This window comes from Pteronotus mesoamericanus, unplaced genomic scaffold (assembly GCF_021234165.1).
Source record: "Pteronotus mesoamericanus isolate MK-2021 breed Mesoamerican mustached bat unplaced genomic scaffold, CSHL_Meso_final scaffold_174, whole genome shotgun sequence".
Lineage (NCBI taxonomy): Eukaryota > Metazoa > Chordata > Mammalia > Chiroptera > Mormoopidae > Pteronotus > Pteronotus mesoamericanus.
This window is the reverse complement of record NW_026555309.1, coordinates 24,068,617-24,096,231: the sequence shown is the minus strand read 5'-3', so window position 1 is coordinate 24,096,231 and position 27,615 is coordinate 24,068,617. Positions and strand designations below refer to the sequence as shown.

The window sequence follows — 27,615 nt, the reverse complement described above, 5'->3', positions numbered from 1 at the left end:
TAGTCAGGGGCACTGACCTCTTTTCCCTTACATTGTCAAATGAAAAAATGACAACAGTCAACACAACAACAGCCATCCGATGTAAATGAATCAAAATTATACCTGTTTTTTGTCAGATAGGCAAAAAATACACTTTTTGGTATGCCGCAGAATTTTATTAGTTTATGTATGCCCTGAGATGAAAACAGTTGAAAACTGCTGACTTTAGAGGAAGCCAAAACACTGGAGAAGTTACCATATGCTAATACTTCAACAAGTGCTTTTAAAATTCCATAAGCTATCAAGTATCATACCATTATGACTGACTTTTTTACTTACAGAATGGTATTGTACAGAGACACTATTATAAAAGAAAACTAGCCTAGCAGTACAAAGGGCAACTGCGAAAAAAGTTTCTAGGTTCTGCCACCTCTAGACAACGCGCAGCCTTACGAAATACGTGATACAAAATCAACTAGGTTTCAGTTTAAGCATTTGCTTTTGCATAGTATTAAGTGCCGAAGTGAACCTAACAGTTGGCAAATATCAAAAAGCTTATCCAAACCCAAAATAGGCACAGCAGTCTTAATGACCTGAAAGGTGTAAACGACGGGCGTCATAATTGGGTTAATATTCACCTCCCAGTGGGAGGGGAAAACGAATGGATCCTACCCTTGAAATACTTGGCGGGGTAAATAAAGTCGACTCTAGGTGAAGCAAGCAGGAAGAGCAGAGCAGGAAGAGCTCCGACGCAGATGGTAGAAAGTTTCGTTCCCGGGGCAGACCAAGTCCTCCCCTCCTCACCCCGCCCCGCCGCCACCCGGGTCCAAACACACCTGCTCTGGGCCCCGCAACCCCTGCCCACACCGTTCCTGCCCAGCCCCTGACCGGGCCGCACACCCCCACCCAGCCCTCAGCCCGAGTCCGCCACGCGGGAGGCGAAGGAAGGCTGGGCTCACCAGGTCCCTCCGGGTTGGACGGCGCCGGGGGCCGAGGGGGCGGGGACCCGCACCCGGGGTCCCCCTGGGCAGGCTCCCTCAGGTAGTCCTCGAAGCACACCTGCCGGGCTTCGCCGCCACCCCCGAACCCCCAGAGGCGGTTGGCCGTGCCCCGCAGAAGGCGTCCGCTCTTCCCTGTGATCGTGATCAGGTAGTCCATGCCGCCGCGGGGCAGGGGCCGAGGAGGCCGAGGGTCTCCGCGGCAGCCGCCACACCCGACAAGGGGGCGGTGGCTCCCAGCGCCTCACAGGAGGCGGGGAGGGGGAGCGGGCGTCCCAAGCGCGGCCCGGGGCGAACCATCTGGGAACCACGCGCCGGGGGAGCAGAAGCTAGACAAAGTTTTGAAAAGTCTTTCTTGTTGCTTCCAGACACCAAGTTGGGAAAAACTGCGCTTCTAAAGGAGGTACACGCCTCTTAGAATAGATGCATGCGTTGAAAAGCTGGAGACTTTTTAGCAAGCTGGATGGTCTTTTCTGCTCCTCCCCCTCGCCTGCCGGCCTCCATTGGAGCAGCCTGCCCCGCCCAGCCTGCCCCGACCCGTCCGGACCCGACCGGACTTTCAAGACTGGTGGGAAGTGGGTGGAGGCCAGAGGACTAATCTGGGAATGGAAGTAGCCCAGGGGAGGTTTTGCTGGAGTTGCATACGCTTTGGAGGCCTAGAAGAGCAGTGGCAGAAAGTTTCCCTGCGGGGTGTCTGTGCGTGTTGGCGGAGGCGTACAATCCACGTGAAACTTTTGCGGCTTGTAATTTTGAAGGGCGGGGTGGAGAGGGAGAAGACGGGAAGGTTAGTTTTAAGGTAAAACAGCAATCATAGTTCAAATAAAACCAACCCTGGTAGACAAAATGCTTCTCAGGAAGCACTATGAGACCCTCTTCGTAAAATAAAGGTATTAATAGTCATGTTTAAAGTTCGCTGTGGCATTGTGCACTGGTGTTAAGAATTGGATATGCCATGAATCGGGTCCTGTAAGGCAAGATAATTAAGGGCTCCAGTGTTCAACCTTATCCTCCTTTAGTCAGAGAAAGAGCAATAACTTTTGACACATATTTACTATCCGATTGGTTTCGTCTCCAGTGAGATCCGGTTATTCCTTTCACGTCTGTTTACAGCTCTTTTAGGCTTTCTTAAGCTTTTTTACCGAACCATTAAAAGACTCGCCCTTTACCCCTTTTAATAAATTGTGTGATCTTTTCCCCACCATAACTGTTTTAGCTTAAATTCTTACTAAGTTGGCCAAAGTTCACCACTCTAACATCAGCATCACCTTTATACCTGGTTAAAAAAAATAAAATGTTTGCACGTTTGTGTATGTTTGGATCAATATTATCTCAGACTAATTCCCAGTGTTTGCAAGAAAGGACTGAAGAATATGCATTTGCGTGTGTTCAGATACGCTGTCTAGGAAAGCACTGTTCCGGCCCCCGTTCTGTACCGCCTTTGCTCCCATGGGGCAGAGTGGTGACTCCTCATTTTTCGGAGATTTCCATTTGATAAGGAAGCTTTACCATGTTCAACACTACTAAGATCTCAGAGAAACTCAGTAAGCTTCAAAATCTAATTTCAACGACTGGACGCTAATCCTGATGTACTAAATTGAAATTATTTCTAAGATGATTTACATCTTGAAATTTATCATTTAGTTTGTGATAATCATACCCAAAAATGTCTAAGTATTTTAAACCTGATTCCATTGGCACTTTTACACCCAACCTTAGCAGGAATCTATTCAACTCCTGTTTTACAGGCAGTTAATCCTTTTTTTTTCTCTCTCTCTCTCTGCTTCCATCTCATGGAAATCTAGAGCTGATGGAGGAAAAAAAAATGTATAAACTTGATGATTAAGAACTTTACTATTTTTTTATTTAAACTCAGCTAAGTCATAATGGCTTCAAAATCATGTTATTCATGTTATCAGCTTTCTTTCTTGTTCTTCACATCTGAACCATCGTCAATTCTCCTGAAATTACCAAATTCATCATTCAAGCATGCTACTTCGCTTTCTTCATCACTCAGAGTATCACAGGCCATCAGATATGAACACTCTCACTTTTCTTCCCTTTTTCTCTTCAGTCTACAAGTTCACCTCCGTATTTTGCCTCAGAAGGAAGGAAGTCCTTATTCCTGCAAATGCCTCTCCTTTAAATTAGCTCTTGATCTTAGTCTGGTGTCTACTGTCTATAACTTGCCAGCCTTAGTATTCCTCTATGTTGTATTATTTTATTCTCTCCTGACTCTGGTTCCCGACACATAATGCTACCTTTTCATCCACATCAACCCCTCCCCCCCGAAAAAAAAAAAGATTCCTTTTGTTAACATAATGACTTACAAACCATATAATTCACCTTTTAAAAGTATATAATTCAGTGGTTGTTAGTATATTTATGCAATTGTTAAACCATCACCAAAATCCAATTTTTGAACATTTCTATCACCTGTAAAAGAAACCCCTTACCCATTCCCACCTCCAGGTGTAGGCAACCATTAATCTACTTTGTTTCCATTTTATATATATGGAATCCTACAATATCTAGTTTTTAGTGTCTGGCTTCTTATATTTAACCTCATGTTTCTGAAGCTTACTGCTGTTGTAGCATGTATTATCTTCATTCCTTTTAATTGCCAAATAATATTCCATTGTATGGATATATCACATTTTATTCATAAGTTAATGGACATTTGGATTGTTCCCACTTTTTGGCTATTATGAAAAATGTTGTTATGAATATCTATATACAAAATTTTTTCTAGATAATGTGTTTTAGTATATACCTAGGAGTGGAACTGTAGGTTCTTTTTTCTTTTTTTAATAACATAGGGTAATTAAGATACACAATGTGATGATTTGAAACAGGTATATATTGCAAAATGTTTGCCACAGTTAATTAACACTTTCATTAATTCATAATTACCAGTTCTGTGTGTGTGTTGCGGTGAGAACATTTAATATTTACCCTTAGTAACTTTTAAGTATATAATAAACTATGGCTAACTATAGTCACCATGCTATAATTAGATCCCCAGAATTTATTCATCTTAAAATTGGAAGTTTGTAACATTTAAGCAACATCTCACCATTTCTCCAACCCCTAGCCCCTGGCAACCACTAGACTACCCTCTGTTATTATACGTTCAGCTTTTTTTTTTTTTTTTTTTTTAGATTCCACATGTAAGTGAGATCATACAATATTTATGTTATGGCTGAATAATATTCTATTTATATATAGAAAGAGAGATGTATATATTCACATCTTTATGCATTCATCCAATAATGGGAATAGGGGTGCAGATATTTCCTAAACATAGTGATTTCATTTCCTTTGGATATACCCAGAAATGGGATTGCTTGATCATATGATTGTTCTATTTGGAATTTTTTGAGGAGCCTCCATACTGTTTTCCACAGCAGCTGTCCCAGTTTATATTGCCACCAGTGGTGTCCAGGGTGCCCTTTTCTCCATATCCTTACCAACATTCATTATCTATTGTCTTTTTGATAATAGCCATTCTAACAGGTACGTGGTGATGTCTCATTTTGGTTTTGATTTGCATTTCTCTGATGATTACTAATGTTGAGTGTCTTCTCATGTACCTATTGGTCATTTGTATGACATCTCTGGAAAGTGTCTACTTGGGGTCTCCACCTACTTTTAATTAGATTTTTTTCTTTTTCTTTTTTTGCTATTAAGTTTATGAGTTCCTTATTTGTTTTGGATATTAACTACTTTTCAGAGAGTTTGCAAATATTTTCTTCCATTTCTTGGGTTGGCTTTTCATTTTGGGGATTGTTTCTTTTGCTGTACAGAAGCTTTTTAGTTTGATGTGGTCCCACTGGTTTATTTTTGCTTTTGTCACTTATGCTTTTGGTGTCACGTCCAACAAAGCCATTGCTGAGAATAATGTCAAGGAGCTTTTTTCCCTTTGTTTTCTTCTAGGACTTTTATGGTTTTAGGTTTCACATTTGAGTCTTTAAATCATTTTGAGTAGTTAATTTTTGTGTATGATATAAGTTAGGGTCTAGTGTCATTCTTTTACAGTTAAATATTCAGTTTTCCCAACACCATTTATTAAAAAGACTGTCCTTTCCCCTCTGAGTACTCTTGGCACCCTTGTCAAATATTAGTTGACAGAACATGCATGGTTTATTTCTGGGCTCTTGATTCTGTTCCATTGCTCTGTGTCTGTTTTTATGTCAGTACTATACTGTTTTGATTACTATAGCTTTGTAATACAGTTTGAAATCAGGATGTGTTCTTTCTCAGGATTGCTTTGGCTATTTGCGGTCTTTTGTAGTTTTATATTAATGTTAAGATTGTTCTATTTCTGTGAAAAAATGCCATTGAAATTTTATAGGGATTGCATTGAATGTGTAGAGCAACTTTGGATGGCATACATATTTTAACAATAATAAAGTAATAGGTAAGAACTTGGTAAGTACAGACTTATTGGTGTCATCTTATTGCTTTTTGGCTGCTGTGTGGTTCCTTGTTTCCTTTCTTCTCTTCTTGTCTTTTTTTGTAAATTAATACTTCTCCATAGTGGAATGCTTTGATTACCTTCCTTTTATTTTTTGGGGTATCTTCTGTAAGTGTCTGTTTTCTAGTTACTGAATAAAACATTTTGTAACAGTCTTTTTTAAGCTGACAACTTAATTTCAATAGCATGTAAAGATGCTACCCTTCTACTCCTGCCCATTTCATGTTTTTGATGTTAGTTTACCTCTTTTTATATCATTTATCCATTAACAAATTATTACAACCATAGTTATTTCTAAATACTTTTACCTTGTAACTTTTTTAATAGAGTTAAGCAAATAACACACCACCCTACATATTATACATATATATTATAGTTTTAGAATATTCTGAATTTGACTAATTGCCTTTATCAGTGTGATTTATATTTTCATATGTTTCCGTGTTACTAATTTGTCATCCTTTTATTTCATCCTGAGAACTCCTTTTAGCATTTTTTTTTTTTTTTTTTTTTGTAAGGCAGATCTAGTGGTGATGAAGTCCCTTAGCATTTGTTCGGGAAAATCTTTCTCTCTCCTTAATCTCAAGGAAAGTTTTCTTATGTGGTATCTCTTGGCAGCTATGGCACGGGATAGAAATGTCAGCCCTCAAATTTCTGAACTGAGAAGCAGAATCACTGATAGAATCAATAAAGTAAACTAAGTAAAGATGTTTTATAAGTCTTAAGAAAATAGAGAGATGAATCTGCTATTTACCTAGTACATCTGGATCTCTCAGTAAACAAAAAGCCCAAGTTGGTAGATAGCCAAATTGCTTACCTTGACATTAACCCTCTCTTCATCAAAAGCCTTAGTGATTTTTTTTCCACTAACAGTCTTATGCTAGCATTCAAACTCCTTATCATGTGGGACTCTCACCTGTGCCAAAATTAGCACTAAGAATAAGAGTATAGGTTGTTGTTTGGACACAACTATGATCCAAACACTGTAGTGTTATGTGATAAAGATTTAATATGGCCTTTCAATAGGAAGGAAGAGAGCTTAGCATTCATTAAAAACAAATTCCCCTCTAGTAGATGCCAACCTTGGGCATAATCACTGCAAACCCCACTAAAACCAAGTAACTTTTTCTCAATTTGAATCTGTCTTAAAGTGTTACTTCCACACTTGTCAGAAATAACATATGCAGGTATTCAAGCAAGGACCCAGAAAAACCATCGTTAATTATAATAGAAACTTAGGTCACAATAACTCACATCAGCTTACCATAGGATTACTTCAGAATTATTTTTATGTCCTATCAATGATTATAATTACAATTATATACTCCAAATACTCCACACCAGGGATGTGGCAGCTTCTGATTTTGGATCAGTTTCACTTAGCTTATTGAACAAGTGCCAACAGGTACTGCAATTTATGCCCAAAGTTGAGAAAACATAAGGCTTTAAAAATCCCCGAAGAGGAGTGTACAAAGACAAACACTCATGTTCCCTTTCTTTTATAGATTTCTTTCACTGCAGGCTTCTTTCTCTTTCTACTTCCTGTACTCTGTGGGATTGTGGTAGAGTGTGCATTTCTACAGATGACACTGTATGCGTCCCCGGTAAGTAGTCTGCCCTCCGTCTGTCTGTCTTTTTGGACTCTTCTCCTGCAACCTTGTCCCCCTTCTCTCTTAACTTTATATTAGGTCCTTACATGTTGCTATGTCTTCTCATTTATGTTATTAAATAGAATTTTGATATTTAATGTGCTTAATCTACAAAAGCTAATAAGTAAAACATTTGGATATGGAGTATATTAAATGCTTTATTTTAATGTATCAATTTTAGGATTAATAGTAAATATTCTAAAGTTATATAATATTGGTTGGCCAAAAATTCCACTTAGTTTTTTCCATAAAATAAAAGACACATTTTTCTTTTTCACCAATAACTGTATTGATTTGGTATTTTGATTATGTTGGCTATCTCCCGAGTGGTAGAATGTTGATTGTTTTCAGTTAATGTCTCAATTTGACTGCTATCAACTTCAACTGGTCTACCCAACTGTGTAAGCATCGTCCAGTCAGAAAGCTCTAGCACAAAACTTAGTAAACCGCTTTTGACACATTCAATCAGTCATGGCACCTTCTCTATACATGCATACATTTTTTTTTTTTGCATTTCAGTTATATTTTTACCTTTCTTGAAATAATAAAGAATAATAGGCCAAAAATGTTGCATATTTTCTTGTATCTTCAATATTAAAATGGCTACACAAAAATTTATCAATTTTGATTTTTTTTAAAACACATGCTGAATGACAGCTATCACAATCTAACAAAATTGTTTCAAATGAAGTTAAGGGGAACTAAGCACTACTAGAACCAACTTACGGAAAAAAACAAATGATCTTTATGGCCAACCCACTATTTAGTTATATTCTGGAGAAGTTTTAAGTTATAATGTATTAGAAATAATTTCCCTATCTTTGCTCTGTGTTTAAAAAATTATATTAGAAAAATGTAATGCAAGAAAGGAAAGAAAGGACAAAATAGTTTAGAAGAAACCCTAGCCTATTGCCAGTTACTACTTTCATGCCAAAATGCCAGTTTCCAGCTTCAGCCTATAGCTTGTAATTAGGTGTTTGTTGTCTCCTGTTGGGGAAAAACTGAACCCTAGGGTCTATCAGTACAAGATGAAATGAAGCACAGCAATAAGAAGAGAACCTGTCTACAAAGCCATACATCTCTCTGAGAAAGTGCTGGGTAGCATTGCTAAGTTCTTATCAATTTTCCACTTGTTTCAGTCATGGTACATGAACAGCAAACTGGTAAGTGCTAGGTGTAATGTTTGAAAGGAAGAGAACCTATTCCTCATCCCAAAGTGTATGGGGGTTCTCTGTCTCTCCACTTCCCCATCCCAAACACCCTCTGGGAGAGATGCTAATAATGCCAAGTCAATCAGCCAGAATCCAGGCACATGCAGGAGGAGAAACCAAAACCTGCGTCCTTAAATAATCTAGCACTGACCAGATAGATTTATTTTCCAAAAGAACCATGCACAGGTCATTTCCTTCCAGTGCAGATTCTACTCTTAACTATCAGTCTTCCCAGGAGACTGAAGACACTGCAATATAACCAGTTCTGTGCTGCCCTAACAGGCTTATGAAGCACAGTCTGACCACTTCTAGCAACCTCTCAAAAGAGAATGAGGTCACACCCAATTACCCTATGCTCCACTCCCTCTCCAGAGATGCCTGTGGGTGCTGAGTTGGCTCTATAACCAGCACAATCTTCAGCAGAGGCATGCAGAACATTTTTTGAAGTAAGGAACAAGGACTGGTTGGCAGTCGCTTCATGCCTACCCTACTGGTTTTCTGGGAGTCAAGGAAGGGAGGGTTGAGAAGGGGAGAAGATTCTGAAATATACAGAGAAATTTACAACAACATTGTTAGGCTCTCAGACTGAGCTGGTCTTGCTAACATACTGTGTAATACACAAGGGAGGACCTCGCAAAAAAAACGAAAACAAAAACAAAAAACGGAATTATCTTCTGGAGGGCAGGCCCCTTATAGTACAGGCTTCTCCCAGCAGGTGAGTGTCCTAGGATCTCATCCTGTATCAGTGTATCAACTGGTGCTGTTGTGAGAGGCTGCATTCATCATCAGTGAATTTTTCTGAAGACTTTAAATGTGTTTGCCCATTTAATGATGGGTGATTTATAAGTGCACTGTGCTGTGTTCAGCAGTCTTTGACCAAAAATAATATTACCCCAGTCCCCCAACCTCCCTATTGACCCAACCAAAAAAGTCTTCAAGGAAAATGTTTAGCCAGTGTGGAAGAGGTGAAACGAAAATTTGCAGAAACACTAAAAGGCATCAAAATCAATGAGTTCAAAAACTGTTTTGAGCAGTGGAAAGATAGGTGCATTGTATCAAATGGAGAGCACTTTGAAGGTGACTGGTTTAAACATGTAAGAATAAATACACAATTTTTTATAAATAAATTCCTTTTTGGGTCCCCCCACGTATAAACATATGCACTTATGTTTACTTGTTGAACCCTATATATGTGTCACATGAAATTTCCCTGGTTCTAGTTTCTTCCTTCTTTAATCCACCTCCAACACTGCAGCAGTGTAATCATAAATCTACAAATCTAATTGATGCTTTTCCTCTATTTTAAAAACCCTCCCTGTTCACAGCAGTCGCTTCCTGTTGATAAAGAGAATCAGCTGTGGAACATTTTATAAAATGCAAATTTCCCTCCTATACCCTAGAGTTCCTGACTCCAGGGTTGTAGGGTCAGTGGGCCTCAGGAACCTGCATTTTTTTTAATTATGAAACATGTTTGAGATCTGCTCATTTATAGTTCTCCCAAGTGCTTTTGCATATTTAGTCCATGTGAATCACACATTAACTTCTGAAATAGGGTCATGAGACTGGTTTTGACAAACACAGAGCAGACCTGACAGATGTGGTTTCCACTCACATCTGTAAAGAACAGTCTCTGTATAAAACAGCCAATTTTTTGCACTCTGTGTGTCTCTGCCTCTGCCTTAGTAACCAAGGATAAAACCTGCCTCAGATGGTGTAGCTATGAGATGTTGGCACCACCCCCAACAGCCTGGATCCCTGAGAAACTATGTGGACCAGAGCCCCCACCTTACCTCAACCAGAATTGGATATGTAATATGAGCAAGAAATAAATACTTACTACAACAGGCCATTGAGGTTTTGGGGTTCATTTAGCACCATAGCATAAACCTAGCCTAGCCTGACTGTTTTTCAAACGCTTAATTTACATTTATTTTTATCACATATGACAAATTAATATACTGAACACTAGCTGATTTATGTTGTCAAGTTAATGCACTTTGTTTTTCAGGCTTCTCTTGTTATTTCTATATTCTGATGAGTTTTCTTAGATTGCAAGACTATTAAATTTTTTTATCACTTAAACTAAGATGTGAACAGGATTATCTTGACATTATAAAACCAAAAGCAGGCAAGCAAACATATAACCAAACCACAGTGAGTAGAACACCGAGGTGCTGATGCTAAAAAGAATCCATCAGTTATCCATTATTTTCAGTTTAAAACTTCAGTTTCATTCATATCAGCCCAGTTCTCTCTGTAAATGTCTTTATAATCAGAAAACATTACAAATTTCAACTTGTAAAACACATGCATGCTCATAAAATGCCATTTCATGTTTTATATATTGGTTTTCTTTAACACTATATTAGAAAAGATTGAAAAGAGCTGCTTTTACAGTTACAAAGAGTAAGTCTCAATTCTCTTTCCCATGATGCCCTGAGTATATTAATAGTAACCCTGCTGAACCTGAGAAGGGCCTTGGTGTTTATCTAGTTGAGTCTGTTATTTTTACTGCTTTGTTAGCCAAGGCCTAGAGAGGTCAAAGGAGGCTCTTGAAGGTCACACACTTAAATAAGAAGAGAGCCAGCAGAGCCCAGGGCATTTCTGCAGGGAGTGCTGTCACAGGAAGTTCTCCCCGAGCAAATAGCTATGAGGCTCTCAGTTCACCCGAACATTTGTTGATGTGGCATGATGTCCAGTGAAGTGTTATCCGGATGTGAAAGCCAGGCTAAACTATTTGTTCTTGAGATTTAGCTTTCTCCTCTATAAAATAAGAGAAAATAATGCCTACCTTGTTGCTCTATATGTAGCATGTTAGGCCCATTGTTCTTTGGCTATAAATGAACAAATTTAGGTTTATTGCCTTCAGATTTCAGCCTATATACATCTAGATGAGGGTTCATCAAAATCTGGGCCGTGGATCAAATCTGGCCTGGTTCCTGTTTTTGTAAATCTGGTTTTACTGGAACACAGCCACACCAGTTCATTTATGTATTGTCTATGGCTGCCCTGGGGCTACAGCAGCAGAAGGCACTAGTGTGTCACCGATGCAGTGACTCAAAAGCCTAAAATATTTACTCCCTTGCTGTTTTCAGAAAAACTCTGCTGATCTATGTTCTAGATTTCTGAGATCATTTTGAAAGTACTCTTGATTCTCTCATCCGCACGGTCATTCCATATCTCTTTCATTGAGCCAGCCACAAATTTGTCTCTGTCCATCATGGACAAGGACAAGAGGGTGGTGGTTGTGGGGGGATAAGGTATAAGGGGAACAAATGGTAATGGAAAAAATAAAATAAAATAAAATTTTAAATATGTGTTTCCTTTCAAGTATTTAATGGGATATGGGCTAAGAAAGTCACAGGACAGCACACGAGACCGCATTTCTGGCTGACAGTAATTACCACTCACTGGACAGTTATCTGAAGTTTGAATCCACTAAATGATACCATCACCCATCTCACTTATTGACAATGTCATGATTTGTTAAATGCCTTCCTAAGATGCAGGAGAAGATGAGGTAAAAACTCCAAGGGATCAGTGCTTTTCCAATTAATTCCAAGTGGTTTCAAGCTTTTGTTGTTTCTATGTCCTTCAATTCCATTTCACTCCCATTTTTGAAATTTGAATTATCCATCTAACTACAGTTTTGTGGCAGACCTCCTATTTTCTGGGTAGAGACTAGTTAGCTGTCACCAGACTTGATTATTCTGTTTCATGGACATACTACATTTCTCAGTTTTCTTTTCAATTGGGGTGACTACGTGACCAGTTTCTAGCCAACAGAAAGATTACAAGAGCGATGTGTGCTACTTTCAAACCTGGCCCACAAGAGCATCCACTCGTGACCCTCCATGGTCTTTTCCTTTCCACGGCCTGGAAAAGATGAGCACAGAGGTCTGAGACACCATTTATAAAGATGCAGAACCACAAGAAAAGAACCTGGGTCCCTAAATCCACCCTCAGAGGAGGATGACCCACCACTCAGGAACACCAATTTCAGACTTGAACAAAAATGAACTAATATTGTATTTAAGCCATTATACAATGCATATTTTGAAGTTTTTTTAAGTAAAAAGGAGTATAATTTTCACAAATACACTGTCCTATAATATTACTATCAACATTTTTGTGTTCACACATGAAAATTTACTGGTAACTCAGTTTTCTGGAGCAAGGGGTTAATAATCCATGTAAAGTGGATGTGTGTAATCTATCCCTCCCCATTTTAGCCTGCAACTTTCCACTTCACACTCTGTGCTTTGTGTTTTCTAGTAGCGCATTTTTCTTGAGAAAAATAAAGCAAAATGGGCATTATGATTGTTCTGCCTCCTAACAATGTGTTAAACACTGCACCTTCTCCTCAAAAGCAGACCCTCACATTTCCTTCTTATTCTCCTTTACTCTAGGACCTCCCTTTTCACAGGATGACCCTACTGTAGTTAGCTAGTTGTTTGTTTGTTGTTTTTTTTGGTGTGTTTTTGCCTTTATGACACTCTTTAGCTTTATGCCATCCTTTTACTTGTCCTTGGAATATGCTCTTGCCATTTCTATCACTTCTAAGAGCCAAGTTCGGAGGGCATCTTGTCAAGTCACACTGGTTTTCCCCAATTTTGCTTTCTTATTAAGACTATTCACAACTTCATTTGACTTTCTTTTGTAATGCTACCATCTGTCATTTAGGACTTAGTTCTAGTCTTTGAAATTAGATTTAAAATGATTTGTTTATTGTTATAACATAGCCTGGGATATAGCAGGCACTCAGATATTCTAATTCGTTGAATAAATTAAAAAATGAAATTATGCTCATCTTTTCTCCAATTAGATTCCAACCCACTTTTCTACAGCCCAAGAATCAGATGTAATCAACTCAAGCTTACTCCCTCTCTTCATTATTAAGGAGTACCAATTATCTGATACTTTTTTTTTCTGTCAAAGAGCAGCTCTCAGACTTGGCTACACATTTTAGAAGCTTTTGAAAATCCCAATTTTCAGGCCACACTCCAGATCAATGAAATCTAAATCTCTCAGGGGTAGGATACAGACAGCAGGGAGGACACTTCCCAGGTGATTTCCATGTGCAGCCCTGGCTGAGAATCACTGCAGGGCTCCTGTTGTTTCTGTCATACAATCTTCCTTGTTACTGAAACTTAAGTCTAGAGAACAGTAAACGTGCACCATCCTGTAAGGGATTGCTAGAGAGTAGTAACAGACATACATCAGTTCTTTACTAGGCCTGGCATTGTACTAAGGGTATATCATACATTATTTCTGCTAGATCTGAGTTCTCCTTTGCAAACAAGGTGACTGGAGTCAGAGAGGTTAAGGAAAAAAACATGATCAATCAGGGTAGCCAGGAGTATCTTGGATATTTGCTCATAACTTACTGATATCAACAACACCGTGAGTTTTCAATCATGGACAATTTTGCTTCCTAGTGGGGTTTATAGATAAAACATAGGACTCCCAGTTAAATTTAAATTTCAGATAAAAATAAAATTTTAGTACAAGTCTGTACCAAATGGTGCACAGGACATGCTTATACCAAAAAGTTATTTGCTGCTATCAGACATTTAAATGTATCTGGGTGTCCATTATTTTTACTTGCTATATTTGGCAAACCTCTCCCCAGGAAATATTTAGAGATATTACCATTATCTGAGAGTGTGCTACTGGCACCTAGTAAATTGAGGCCAAGGATTCTGCTTATCCTGCAATGCTCAGGATAGTTCCCCCAACAAAGAGCCGTCCCACGTCAAATGTCAACAGTGCCCAGGTTGAGAAACCCAGAGCCAGTAGATGCTGGGAAAGATTAAATGCTCCCATAACCACGTCACGCCTCCAGCTACTCTTACGGTCTGTCTTCCGAAAGCCTTGTCTTCATGCCACTTCCTGACATATCTTTTTGTGTTTTCTCTTTCAGCCCCTGATTTTCACTTACACCTTCAAAATCTATGGGGCCCCAGTGAAGAAACCCTACTCTCTAACCCTTGTTACCCGTTTTTGTACCAATTAGATTTAGCTGTAATTAGTTCAAAGAAATCTTGGACTGAAAGAAAATAAAAGCCCTTCAGGCAAATATAAGATAGCTATGTGCAAAATAGTGTATTGCTAATACTATAGCATAATGCTTTTTTAGCCAGCAAGTATATATGTTGTGAATACCATTAGCATGGGATTATCTGATTTTGACTCTATGGAAACTAATTGCTAACTCTATAAATTGTAAAAGCTGATATCAATGCAAAATTATAAAGACAATGTGGTCTTTAGCAGGTAAACACTCTCTCCTGTAGATTTTGAATTGACTTTCTTCCCCAACATAGAAGAATGTGCCTCCATTTGCACATTTATTTAATAATCCTGATCTACAAATATGGCCATTTGGGTTCTCCTTTGAAATGGTTGTAACATCTTGCTGGGTCCTTTATTAATGAGTTAAATAAAATATTCAATGTGTTCATTTTTATATATGTCTTGACTTTACCTTTTCGGGGGGTGGGAATTAACATTAAAAAGTATCCTCTTACTGTCTTATTTCTCTGATAAAACCCATTTGGGATACATACACCTGTACACACACACACACACACACACACACACGTACATTAAAGTTCACTCTTTTGACTTATTGATATTCTTTTAAAATAGAAAGAGAAAATAAAATTTTTGCTGTATTTATTAATTCTTTTAACCATAAACTTTGCATCATGCTTCTTCTCAAACCCATCTACTAAATGAATTTTAGATCTTTTGCAATGTGGTTATATTTTATAATAATTTAGCAGTAGCAACGAGGTTAGAGAAACAATAAATTATTCTAACTACAATTCTCTAGCCAAGGATTATAATATTGTGCTATAGCAGAACCAGCTGAGGGGTTGAGGGGTGAGTAGCATATGTGGAATGCCAAAAGACCATGCTTTGATTAACTACCAGGGTTTGTTTGCACTGACTAAGGGCTGATAAGAAATACAGAGAATTTTATGCAGCAGCTGTTCTGTGGAGGAAACAGAGATGCTGGATGACTGGGCATCTAGTAGGTAGAATAAGGAAAAGGGAGAGAAGGCAACTTAGGTGTCTACAAAATTGAAAATCACGCACATCTACCAACGTAGCATCCTATGACCAGCGAGCCTCTTGGGGGGCATAACCTAAATTAAAGAAGTGCCAGGAACAGCACCTGAGTGTCAGCCACTCTGATTCAGAGTCAGAACGGAAGTCCCTTCCACCATCCTATTACTCATTTTTCTCCTAATACATATTTGTCTAAAGGAAAATCTTAGATGCTCTGGATTATTCCATAAAATCCAAACCAATAGACCCAAATATAGCACCACTTGAGAAAAACTACTTGTGGTTAAAGAAGGAAGGCTTCTGGAAGCCAAGTCTTGTTCATCCACTGACTCAGTCTATAAACATGGGGCACCTACTAAACCAGTCAGGCGCTGGCAGTTCATCTGTGGGTGGGGTAGTGTCCATGTCTGGGGACGCTGGCCGAGTTTATTAGTCTTTGAGAACCATTCTCAGGTTTCTTCAGGAAGGAGCCAGAAAATATAAAACACGTTACCACAAATACTGCCACTTAATAAGCGACAAAAGAGCTTGGTTTTTCTTTTTAATAGCTTAGGGAATCTCTTTTGCTCCCTTTCCCAGAAACAAACAAACAAACAAACAAAAAGAAAAACGATGTGGTTTGAAATGGGTAAGTACATCAAGGGTTTATGCGATGTTGAAAGGAATGCCTTTGTATATGCCAAATACACACCAGCTTAAAGGGTTTCCTGTTGATCATATAACATCAAAAGGGCTTCGTCTGCACTTACCAGCACAGACTCAACAGAGTAAAATCCGTGCAGGTCGCTCTATTAAATACTCAGTCTGGAGGAGCAGGCAGCTCAGCATTCCCTCCGCCAGCCCTGCAGCGAACTGCCAGCGAGGCGCGCCCTGAGGGGAGGAAACCGGGCCTTCTGCAGAGGCACCGTCACTATTCTTTTAAAAAAACACCACAAAGGCATTAAATCTAAGATCAATGGCCCATAATATTCACAAAGTATAACACTTACCATAGAATACTTTGTGAGAAAGGGAGCTTGACAGATTTTTTTAAGTCTTCTGGCTTTTCCCAGGACTGTCTAAAATTGTCCCCAGACCAATGAATATGTCCTATTTTTAAAATCCTTTGCAGAAAGATTCTCTGGCACCTTGTTCCATGATTAAGCCTTTTTTTTTTTTTTTTTTTGTTACTATACGAACCCTTTTTCTTTATTTCTAAAATGTCTAGAGCTTTAAACCATTTTTTTGGTATTTATAAAATTATTAAAAATTCTATCATACTCAAAAATGGATAGAAGAAGAAAAGCATGGCCCATCATATAGAATCAACAATTTTCAAGATTTTGCCACATTTGTATTACTTATTACTATTTTCTTTGCCAAAACATTTTAAAGCAAATCCAACACATATTATTTTACCCCTATACGCTTCAATATACACATCTAAATTTTAAGACTTGAACATTCAGAGTAACCTTGGGTGCCATTATCACACCTAATGAAATCAGCACTCATTCCTTTGTAGAATCCAATACATAGTCCTTGCCCAATCTCCCCAATAGGTAAAGGTGTCTTTTTGCCATTTGCTTGTTGAATCATGATCTAAACAAGGTCTACATATTACAATTGGTTAAGTCTCTAGGCATCTAGACAAGGGCTTCTCCAACTCTAATGTGTACATGAATCATTTAGAGACCTTAATATTCAGTAGGGTCTGGGGCAGGACCTGAGATGGGGCATGTCTAACAGTCTCCCAGGCAGTGCTCATGCTGCTGGCCTCAAAGTGGACCACACTTGGAGCAGTAATATCCTAGCAATGGCCCCACTGTTTTTCGTTTATTTGTTTTTTCAATGCCACTGGCTTTTTGCAGAGACAGTCAGTGATCCTGGGCTATGGCCATGTTTGTTTTTGTGTGATATTATTGAACTTGTTCTTCCATTACCCTTACTTTCTCTACATAACATTAGCTCAAAACACATGAATAGATTTAGCCTTACTGTTTTGGTAGGAATTTCTCAAGGAGTGTTCTGTGATTCAAACAATTATTCAATCTGTATGACTATCATTTGTGTTACAGCGACTGTCAAGTGAAAGAGCTGGCTCTAGACTCAGATTTCTATGATTTAGCTTTTACCTCCATCGATTGTAACTTATGTAACCTTGGACAAGTTAATTTCCCCCAAGCCTCAGTTTTCTCAGCTGTAACATGGGTATAATAATAATATCCATCTTACAGGGTAACTGGGAAGAATGACACATGGCAAGTATTCAATAAATGCAAGCTATTATTGTTATTGATTTTGTAATCTTTTCCTCTAAACAAAAATAGTTTAGTGTCTGGGACTTTTCTTCTAAGTACTTAAACCAATTTTTTAGCTCTTTGTTCATCTTAGGGGATGTGTCATTCATCCATGTAAATCCTATATAAATTATATAACCTTTTTGTGTGTTATCATTAATAAAGATGTGTTTTGATATGAAGGCTGGGGGTTAGTCAGAGAGTAAATCTTCAGGACATTACTCAAGTTGAGCTGATGAGGCATTCTAATATTTCATTATCTTTTTGAAATAGGCTTCTGACGTTTAGAGACAATCCCCAAATTAAACTTGATATTTCAAGGAATCTAAGAGTCTAGGGAGAGAAGCCTGGGACAATCCAAAACAGCACTATGTATTCTGAATTTATTTTAGGACTACATGAACATAGCACATGATTTATATGGACATGAAATCTGCAATTATAAGTTGAAGCCATGACTTATAAGTTAATTTTTTGCTTTAAATAAATTTCATCAGCACAGAGTAACTTAAGAGCCATTTTTCATAACAAGCAAGTACTGGCCCAGATGGTCAGGACCAAAAATGCATTAGGCAATGAGCCCAACATTGTTCTATGCTTTGCTCTCTTCTCTTTTTTCCTTTTGAGCTTGATTTTCTCAGATGTCTTTTCTATGAGAATATAAATATATTTGTTTCAAAGATGTGAATAAGATATGAGGGTAGAATTGGCAGAGTACTCAGATGAAAGTGAAATAATTGAAGGGAATGTTTTGAAAGTCAATTTCCTTAAAGAGTTATTTGCAAGACAGCCATATGGTTACAGAAAAGTAATGATATCACCATAGTCTTACTATTATGCAGTATTTTGGAATCATAGGTATTTACATGTGATGCAAGTAAAGAATAACTGAAAATCATATGGTAAATTACAGAATTATATCTATCAACAAAAGGCAGCAAAATTTAAATGAAAAAAAAGGAGAGACTGGTATATAAAAAGTACCTTCCCCTTTTTAAAGCTATGATATATAAATAGCACCTACACCTAAATCAAGATCAATACAGAATAAGCATTAGTGAACAAGGACAACCTATCTATTATCATATAACAGAGCATTTCATTTGATGTGTTTTAGTTCCAAACATTTGGCCACATTTAGCCTGAAATTATTGATTAAAAGCTAAATGTAAAAAGGAATTAGATGGAGTAAGAATATGCAGAAACAAAGTAGAATTTTATAAACATATTTAGATTTTAAGCCATAGCAGACTTCCAAAATTCATCCATATAAAGATAAAAGGCACAGAAAATTTGTTATATAATCAATCACTCCAAAAATGGATGACATGGCAAAGCTACGTGTGTACTTACGTACACACTTAAGTACATAAGTACTACCACTTGAAGGTAGTATCTGTTTTCACATTAAATATAAAGAACACAATTTTTTCTCTGTAAACCTTTTATTAACATCTGAATGGTAGGTCTATAGGATTGTATTATATCTTTCTTCATTGTTAATATTTGCAAATTTAAATCTTCTAGGAAACCTTTTGCTTTCCCATTCTATATTTAGGTTTAGGGAACATATCTATAATATTTTCTCAGTGAGTTTAGATATCTAGTCTTTTTGTCTAGGCTATGAATGAAAATATTCCCAGTGCTCCCTATTTTAGTTTTCAAACCTCAAGTATATAGCGTTATTTTTTTGCACTCACTCCTGATGAGGGATATATAAGTATATAAAGCTATAATAAAGAGCTGACATAGCAATTTCCTCAGAACAGAAGACTAAAACTTTACTGAAGGGATTTTGATTAAAGGATGTTGTTGACTGGATTACGGTACCAGTAATATGTTCCCAAGAAAATGTGTGTTGGAAATCATTGAACATTTATAAGTTTTTATTGGAATCAAATCTTCCCTAGCAGGTTGATTATGATCTTTTACAACATGACCTAGCTCCTTACTGGCACATAGTATCTGTGGCACACAACAATAAATATTTGTTGAATGAATTAAATGAATAAATGCAGAACACAATGAAAACATATTACATGTCCACTAAGCACTCTCAATGTAGATTCACATCAATAAAATTGTCTCTGTTTTTCAATTCAATTTCTAACTCCTTAAAAATTAAAGCCACAAAGATATTTTGATAGTCGTTTTGTGTGCTCAGAATGACTAATAGGCAAATGCAAAATGAGATACATAAACACTTCAAGGGTGACTATTTCTGAAGACACTTAATTGCTGCCTTAATTTCATGTTCCATTCACATGCATGTAAAACACAGTTGGTTCCCATCCTCTGATAACACTATCAAGAGTCACAATAAAATAGTTGGGAGCTATTAGAAAACTTCCAGTTGTATTTGTGTCTGTGTGGAACCAGTCCAAAAAACTTCGAACATTTCCATAGCCTCTCAGTTCTGCTTTTGCCCCTCGTCCCTTATCACTCACCCATTCATCTCCCCTCTTTCATTTTTGAACGAGTATTTGAGATCTTTAATGAGCATTTCCTCCTCCTCCTGATTTCCATGCCTGATAACAATTTCCCTTGATCCAGAAGCCTCTCTCTTGCTCTGTTGACTCTGTTGTATTCTTCCAGGCCTCACACATGAGGTCAGACCCCGTTTCCTACAGCAAAGGCCCGAAGAAAATCCTCCAAAGAAAACTCATATAATCTTTTCTTGAGTATAATGCTACAGAATATTTATAGCAATTCCCTTTAACTGTACTGTTTACTGAATGTTGGTGTACCTGCGGTCCGTGTACAAGCAAGAGGCCTGTTGATTTCTCCAACTCTATTCATTGTGCCCCAGTTACACAGTAGCTACTGAATGAAATAAAATAGTCTAGTAGGCTAAAAATAAACCTCTGGGTAGTCATCTCAAATCTCTGAATGAAATAAGTATCTTATTAATCTTATATATCTATCTGGCTTTTAAGAGACAGACTGTTTCAAATTAATTAGTAGCATTGCTAAAGAGTTCTGTTGTTCCCAATATTTTTAGGTGCTAGATTATTTGGCTCTTTCTGAATCTGAGTCTATAAGAGAAGGTAATTGTATGGATGACTTCAAGACACTAGCTAGCTGATCTCTGAGTTTTAACATTAATTTTCACTATATAGAAATAGTCTTGAAAGAAAACATTTTAACACATTGTTCTATTGGAAAATGTATTTCCACATAGAACACTGCCTGCCTGACAAAGGATGATTTTACTTTTAATCTAGAATAGTCTGAAGTTCTTGTTATCTTGACTACATAAAACAGTGGTATACCATTTATGTTACTTTAAAAAGTCAATCTCCCACCTCCACCCCTTGGTTTGAAAAAAAAATTATTTTCCTAATCCACACTAATACTTTCCAGATAGAAATATCTGCACTGTCTTGTCCGTATAACAGACATATCTGACCGAACTTTCAAGATGCTCTGAGACCACAACTGGGCTGTATGTACTATGATGGCTCAAATGGCAAGAGTTCACACAGTTCATAGACTGTAGAATAATTTGTAGTTGGTGTATATTTCAAGGCTAAGTTTTATTACCCATTGGGATTCTTTTTTTGCGTGTGTACAACTTTCCAGGTAATTTTCAATATTAGTTCCACTCTTAAAATACCCTACTATAACATTAACTTGTATTTTTAAACTTAGCAATATATCACATTTTTTTCATATCACTGCATATTACTCTGGAAACATTTTATTTCTGAAACTGGAATTTGTTATTTCGATGTATAAAATATTCAACCAATACAAAGAAATAAATGCTCCCTCTCAATCTCACTTCCTAAAGATAATCACTATTATTAAAAAAGAAGCCCTTTAAATATATATACATACATTAATACTGACAGTATCATAGTATATAGTATTTTGTAACCTATTTTTTCCTACTTATCATTAGATCATGAGAGTCTTTCCATGTCAATATAATGCATCAGACTTTTTTTTTTAATCTTCACTTGAGGACATTTTATTTCATTATTTTTAGAGAAAAAGGAAAGGAGAGAGGAAGGAAGAGAGAAACATCAATCTGCTGCTTCCTGTGTGCACCCAGATTGGGAATCAAACCCATAACCTAGGTATGTGCCCTGACCAGGAATTGGACTTGCAACCTTTAGGTTACAGGACAATGCTCCAACCAAGTCATACCAGCGAGGGCTAGTGCATCAGCCTTCATAATGGCTTCATAGAATTCCATTCTATTGAATAATGAACTCTATTCCTAATTTATTTAACTAATCACCTATTGTTGGAACCGTTTGAGTTATATCCATTATTTTTACTATTATAAGGAATAGTGCACTAACCATCACTGCATACACATTTTTATCACATTTGATTATTCCCTTAGAAAAAACTTCTAAAAGGAAAATTGCTTAGAAATACAGGATACATCTTTTAAAATTTGATTCATATTAAGTGATTCTGTAGAAAATTGTACCAATTTACATTTCACCAGCACGGATGAGAAAAGATGATTCTGCACACCAACTCCAGCATTAGCCATTACCGCTCTTTCTTTGCCAGTACAATGGCAAAAAATAATATTTTACTGTGGTCTCAATTTGTAAGTCTTTGATTATTGGTGAGATTGAACATGTTTTTAGATCTTGTCAGTTGAATTTCATTTATGAATTATCTCTTTGTGCTCTTTGCCCATTTGATTTTAGTATTCTCTTATTTTCCTATTGGTTAATAAAAGTCATTTATATATACTATATATATTAGCCTTAACTTCCATGTTGCAATTATTTTTTCTCAGTTCATTGTGTCTTTTGCCATAGAAAGTTTTTATTTTTATATATTTGTATGAGCCCTAGGAGAAGAAAGTCAGGCAGCAGGGCTTACACCATAGAATATTAATCATTTAATTAACCTGAACTCCAGAGGTAGGTGGTCTCAGAATTGGGTTGGTGGTTCAGAGATGTCACCAATCTCTACATCTTTCAGATTTGCCCTCTACAATGTGTTGACAGTGTCTCCCCTTGTAAGATGAGATGGCTGCTACACCTCCAAATATTACATTGTCATTCTCCAGCCTCAAAGGTAGCTTCCTCTTTGCTCCCTCCAAAGTCAAAAGGACACCCGAGTAGTCTCAATGCCTCCTAGGACAGCATCCTCCCAGCTGGGACTGGCCTGGGTGGCTGGCCTAGGCCACAGCACAAGGCTGCCCTCAGGGCAAGATGTCTCCAGCCAGGAACAGAAATGCTAATCCGAAAAGCCCTCCTGAGTTGTTGCTGATCTGTGAACCACATTTTTGCCCGCCTACTCAGACTCACACCTTCTGAGCTCCAGCACCCAGGTAGTAGCTTGAAAGGCACCAGTGATATACGGGAAGAAACTGAAATGTCTGGCATCAAAGCAAGCAGAGGCCATTGTCCCTTTGCTAAACCTTCTCCCCACAGAGCCAGCAAGCTCCCATTGGGATATTTTTAAATGCCCAACATGAACTTTTAGATGATTTGTGCTTATTTTACTCTCACTGATGACCAGAGAAGTGGAAAGGTATGCATCAGTCTTGTTAAAATACATACAACCCCTTCTATATTATTACCTTCTTAATAAAGGTAGCTTATATTTATGTACTACTTTTACCTTTTCAATTTGCTAAAACCCTCATTTAATTTCCCCTTAACAATGCTGGAGTGGGTAGGGACCGAGGAATTAAGATAGAGCAGATAAGTCATAACTGTTTTTATGAAAGGATGAGATACTGGCAGAGCAAATCATTAGTTTTTCTGAGGTTATATAGTTACTTAGTGGTTGTAGGAAGAGACTGCTAATTACTTAATATCCATTCTTGCTGTCTTCCTTCCTGATTCTCTTTGGAATGACAATGCATTAAGCAAAAAACTAATTTTTTATTTCCTTTTTCTAGGTAGACCTGTGACACAAGCCTAGATACTGAGACATGAGCTGAAGTCTGTTAAAGGTTTCTCAGAAAGTTTTTGCCTCACTGATAACAGTTGCCATTCGTTCCTGCCTCCCTCTTCCTCCTATCTGGAAGGTAGATGTGATGGTAAGAACTACAGCAGCCCTCTAGAACCATGAGGAAAAGTCTAAGACAATTGTAAAGATACCCCAGCCTTGACATCCTGAGCCTATATCAGTGACTGCCTACTTCTGGACTTCTTCCTACAAAAGAAAATAAAGCCTTACATGTTTAGGTGACTAATCAGGGGCTTTTACTTATAGACCAATGCAATTCCTCATTATCAGTGTAAGAAATTGAATTTAGGTTCTTAGGTTCCAGCTCTGATCTTCCATTGTCTGTTTTAGATGATGTCTGCTAATTCTTAGACTATAAATTTGACTTGGTCTTATTCCTAGCACTCATGAGTTACTGTACTCAACTTCCTAGAGCATGAAAAAAAAAAGGCTACTATCACATCTTGGATTTTGTGGTTTTGAATTTTTATAAGAATTTATTTGTGCCATACTGAAGACATATGCCAGCGAGCAAGATATCAAATGCTCCCACATCTTGGATTTTAATTGGTTGCCTCTATAGCTCTAAGCAAAATATAAAAGTAACCAAAAGCTATTTTTGGCATTTCTCATAATCTTTTTTTTTTTTTTAAATGAGCTTCTTTTGCCTCCTGGCACTCAATACCCTTTGGCATCTACTATCAGTTCCTATCACCAATCAAAGCTGATGTGATGAGAGGTAAAATGCAGAATTACTGTCATTGAAGTAATTTATGGGAGTATAAATATCATTTTAAGAGGATATTTGCATTTTGTAAGAGGGACCTATAAATCCAGTTGAACCTCTTAAGGTTTGTGAGTGAGGGGTTGTCATCTAATCTACTCCTCTCTCCAGCTCAGCCCCATAAACCTCCTCACACCCTCTCTACGCCGACCCAGCACAGGTGGCAAGGCAGCACAAAGCAGGTATTTGGTGCTCATTGTGACGGCTGCTAAATCCTAGAATTCAGAGAGCGCTGGAAACAGGGCAGCCAAGGAATGTGCTTTTGATTACTCTCTATACATTTTAAAAAATATCCTTAGTAGATATTTTCACTACAAATCAGGTAATTAAAAGCTCTTCACATTTTAAAGTATGTTTGGCATAGTACGAAACCCTCTAATAAATATTCTTCCTTGTACCGTCTTGTTTTTTTTTATCTGATGTCATGTTACTTGGTGTAATATATCTACTTCCTTTTTCAGATTGTTCTATCATAGTCTTTATGTTCCTTCCATGTGCACATCAATTCTGCGGTGCCTATCAAGTGAAAAAATATTTTAAAAAACCAAAAAATGAAGCACATTCAAGCAAGAGACTTGGTTTCTAGACCCAGATGACTCATGGGCCTAATGTCCTTGGGCACAACATTTATCATACCTGCCCCTCAGGTTCTCAGCTGAGAAATAGTAAGGCAGATTCACCTTGGGAAGGTCCTTTTCGGTTCCAAGATTCTATGATTTAAGCCCATGTTTACACACAGCCATTAATGTTTGCAACAGCCTTATGGGGAAGGAGAGTAACATCTGCAAGTTGTCAATGAAGCAACAAGATATAAGGAAGACTCAATGACTTGTCCGGTGTTGCATACCTGGCAGGTAGCAGTGCAAGGACCTAAATGCAGGTATTAGCCAACTTCAATCTCTGCAGAGAAATCTGAGACTACGATTTCTCTACACAAAGAGAGGACAAAGGAGGATAGGCGGGTGAGATTTTTAAGGCTCACCTTCAAAGTTACAGGCAGAGGCAGGCGTTTCACTCTCTTGAGACATGGGATTGTAATTTGGAGACATAGCATACTGTCTTTAGATCACATTGACTGTTATTTTGTTTCACAGTATTACTATTTTCACCCAGGGTACCAAATCTGCTTTAGACCTTACTGTTGGTGAATCTCACCCAGAGGTGGAAGATCCTGCCGCATAAGTTTTTTTAAAAAGGAAAGCGGTTTATTAAAAATAATGTTTTATATTAAAGATAATGTTTTCCCTCTTCTTTACACAGAATAATGATGCTTTGGTGCTGATATATGTGAACTCTATTTATTTATTTACTTAATCTTCACTGGAGGATATGTTTATTGATTTTAGAGAGAAAGAAGGGAGAGAGAGATAGAGACAGAGAGGGAGGGGGAGAGAGATAGAAAGAGGGAGAGATAAACATCCATTGGTTGCTTCCTGTACATGCCCCAACTGAGGATTTAACCTGCAACCTAGGTATGTGCCTCACCAGCGACCACACTCACAACTTTTTGGTGTATGCGACAGCGCTCCAAGCAACTGAGCCACCCAGCCAGGGCGTGAGCTCTCTATATTTTAGGGGATGTTGTAAATTCTAGAAGTATTTCTGTGGCGGTATTCTTGATATAATACCATTACACATACCAACCTATAGAACATATGCCTGAATGAGTTTAAAGTTATTATTTTATCAAAAAGGAACAATAGAATATGAGCCCTGGCAATGATAGTGATTTACTTTGCCAAATGTAACATCCTCTGTGTTTACCAAAGTCTTCAGAGGACATGGCAATAGTTAGATAAACAGAACCCTGGATCAGCAGTCTGAAGACTTAAGCACTATTCCTGGGACTGGACACTGACTTCACTCAGTGATCATGTGCCTATCAGTTGACTTCCCTCCAGCTTTCAGATATTAGAATTTACGAGTGTTTCTTAATTTATTATGCTTTCATTGTTGGTATTACTGTGTTTGGAAATTTTACAAAGGATCCAGTGGGGTGGGCAGCCTAAGACTTGAGTCTTAGATAACTTAAAATGAGATATAACTAGTGCTTCTAAAGGGAATTTAAATTTCATTTCACTATGTCTAAATGTTACCTTGTTCCTTCAGTCTTGACTTTTTTATTCGGTAGGAAAAATCCCGCAATGTTATAGGGGGAAAAGAGGAAGGAAGAGAAACAGGGTGATTTTGTCTTCTCTTCACCCCCTCCTACATCTATGAGACTGACTATGCTCTTTCCTAATGATCTGGTTGAGTGTTTTGTGGAGGGTTAGTCAGTTACATATTAAATGGAAGGAGAAATTCCTCATTTTGGAGCAAGGGAAAGCCCCACAGATTTCAAAACTCTCTTCAGAGCTTGCCTCTCTCCTTCATTTGCTCAACAATTTCTGAGTGCTGCACATTACGCTCAGCACTGAGGACATAAAAACAATAAAGATACGGCGCCTGCGCCCAAGGGCCTGCTACCAGGTCAGAGGCATGCGATAGGTGAACGACCTTGACAGCACAGCCTGGTGAGCGTGCAGATGAGGGAGGACAGCACAGAGGAGATGGCGCCTAGAAGGAGTCGAAGAGGTAGTTTATCAGTTAACCTCGGTGGCAATGGAAGCAAAAAAAAAAAAAACAGGTCATTTTTTACTTACTGTAAGTTTTATAGTAATGGATTTTAAAAATGAATATTTAATCAAACTGAATTGTACAGGAGGCAATGTGCCAGGTAGCAGTAAAATCTATAAAAGTATCAGTTTTGAAGTTAGGTAGGTAAAATTACAACCCCATTTCTGTCTATAAGTATGACCTTGGGCGAGTTGCCTGACCTCCCAAAATGTTTCTTCATTTAGAGAATGGAGATTATAAAAGTATCTACACCTCAAAGGGCTTCATGAAGATTAAATCGGAGAATACACAGAAGCACCTAGCTCAGTCCTTGCCATCTGGTAAGATAGTAAGTGTTCAAAAAATCTTAGTTAGTATTAAACCCTCTATATACATTTTTCTCATTGAACTCTTGCAATAATCCAATGGACAGGCATTTCTAAAATCAGGTCTATGTGAAAAGTGTAAAGAGCACCGGAGATTCTAGGAAGATAAGTTCTTATCCATGAAAGACTTTGTCTGCCATATAAGGAGTCTTAGAATATAAATAGCATGTAATGGATGATCTTTAAGGATTTTTAAAAGAGAAAACCAATGAGTTGTGTGTGCAGATGTGTAGGAATGCCAGGTATGGTTTG

At 37.8% G+C, this 27,615-nt stretch overlaps 1 protein-coding gene across 6 annotated transcripts in view; it reads right to left on the bottom strand.

Annotated features, from left to right (window-relative positions):
* Positions 1-27,615, bottom strand: part of OXR1 (oxidation resistance 1) — a 370,698-nt gene that overhangs the window by 69,677 nt on the left and 273,406 nt on the right. For 2 of the 6 annotated variants that reach the window (XM_054590387.1, XM_054590389.1), the window contains exon 1: positions 939-1,224. The exons of the other annotated variants lie outside the window; for them this stretch is intronic. In XM_054590387.1, the coding sequence (XP_054446362.1) occupies positions 939-1,137 (199 nt within the window). In that variant the 5' untranslated portion in view covers positions 1,138-1,224. Of the gene's footprint in view, positions 1-938; positions 1,225-27,615 lie in introns of those variants that run through there. 6 annotated transcript variants of the gene reach the window in all.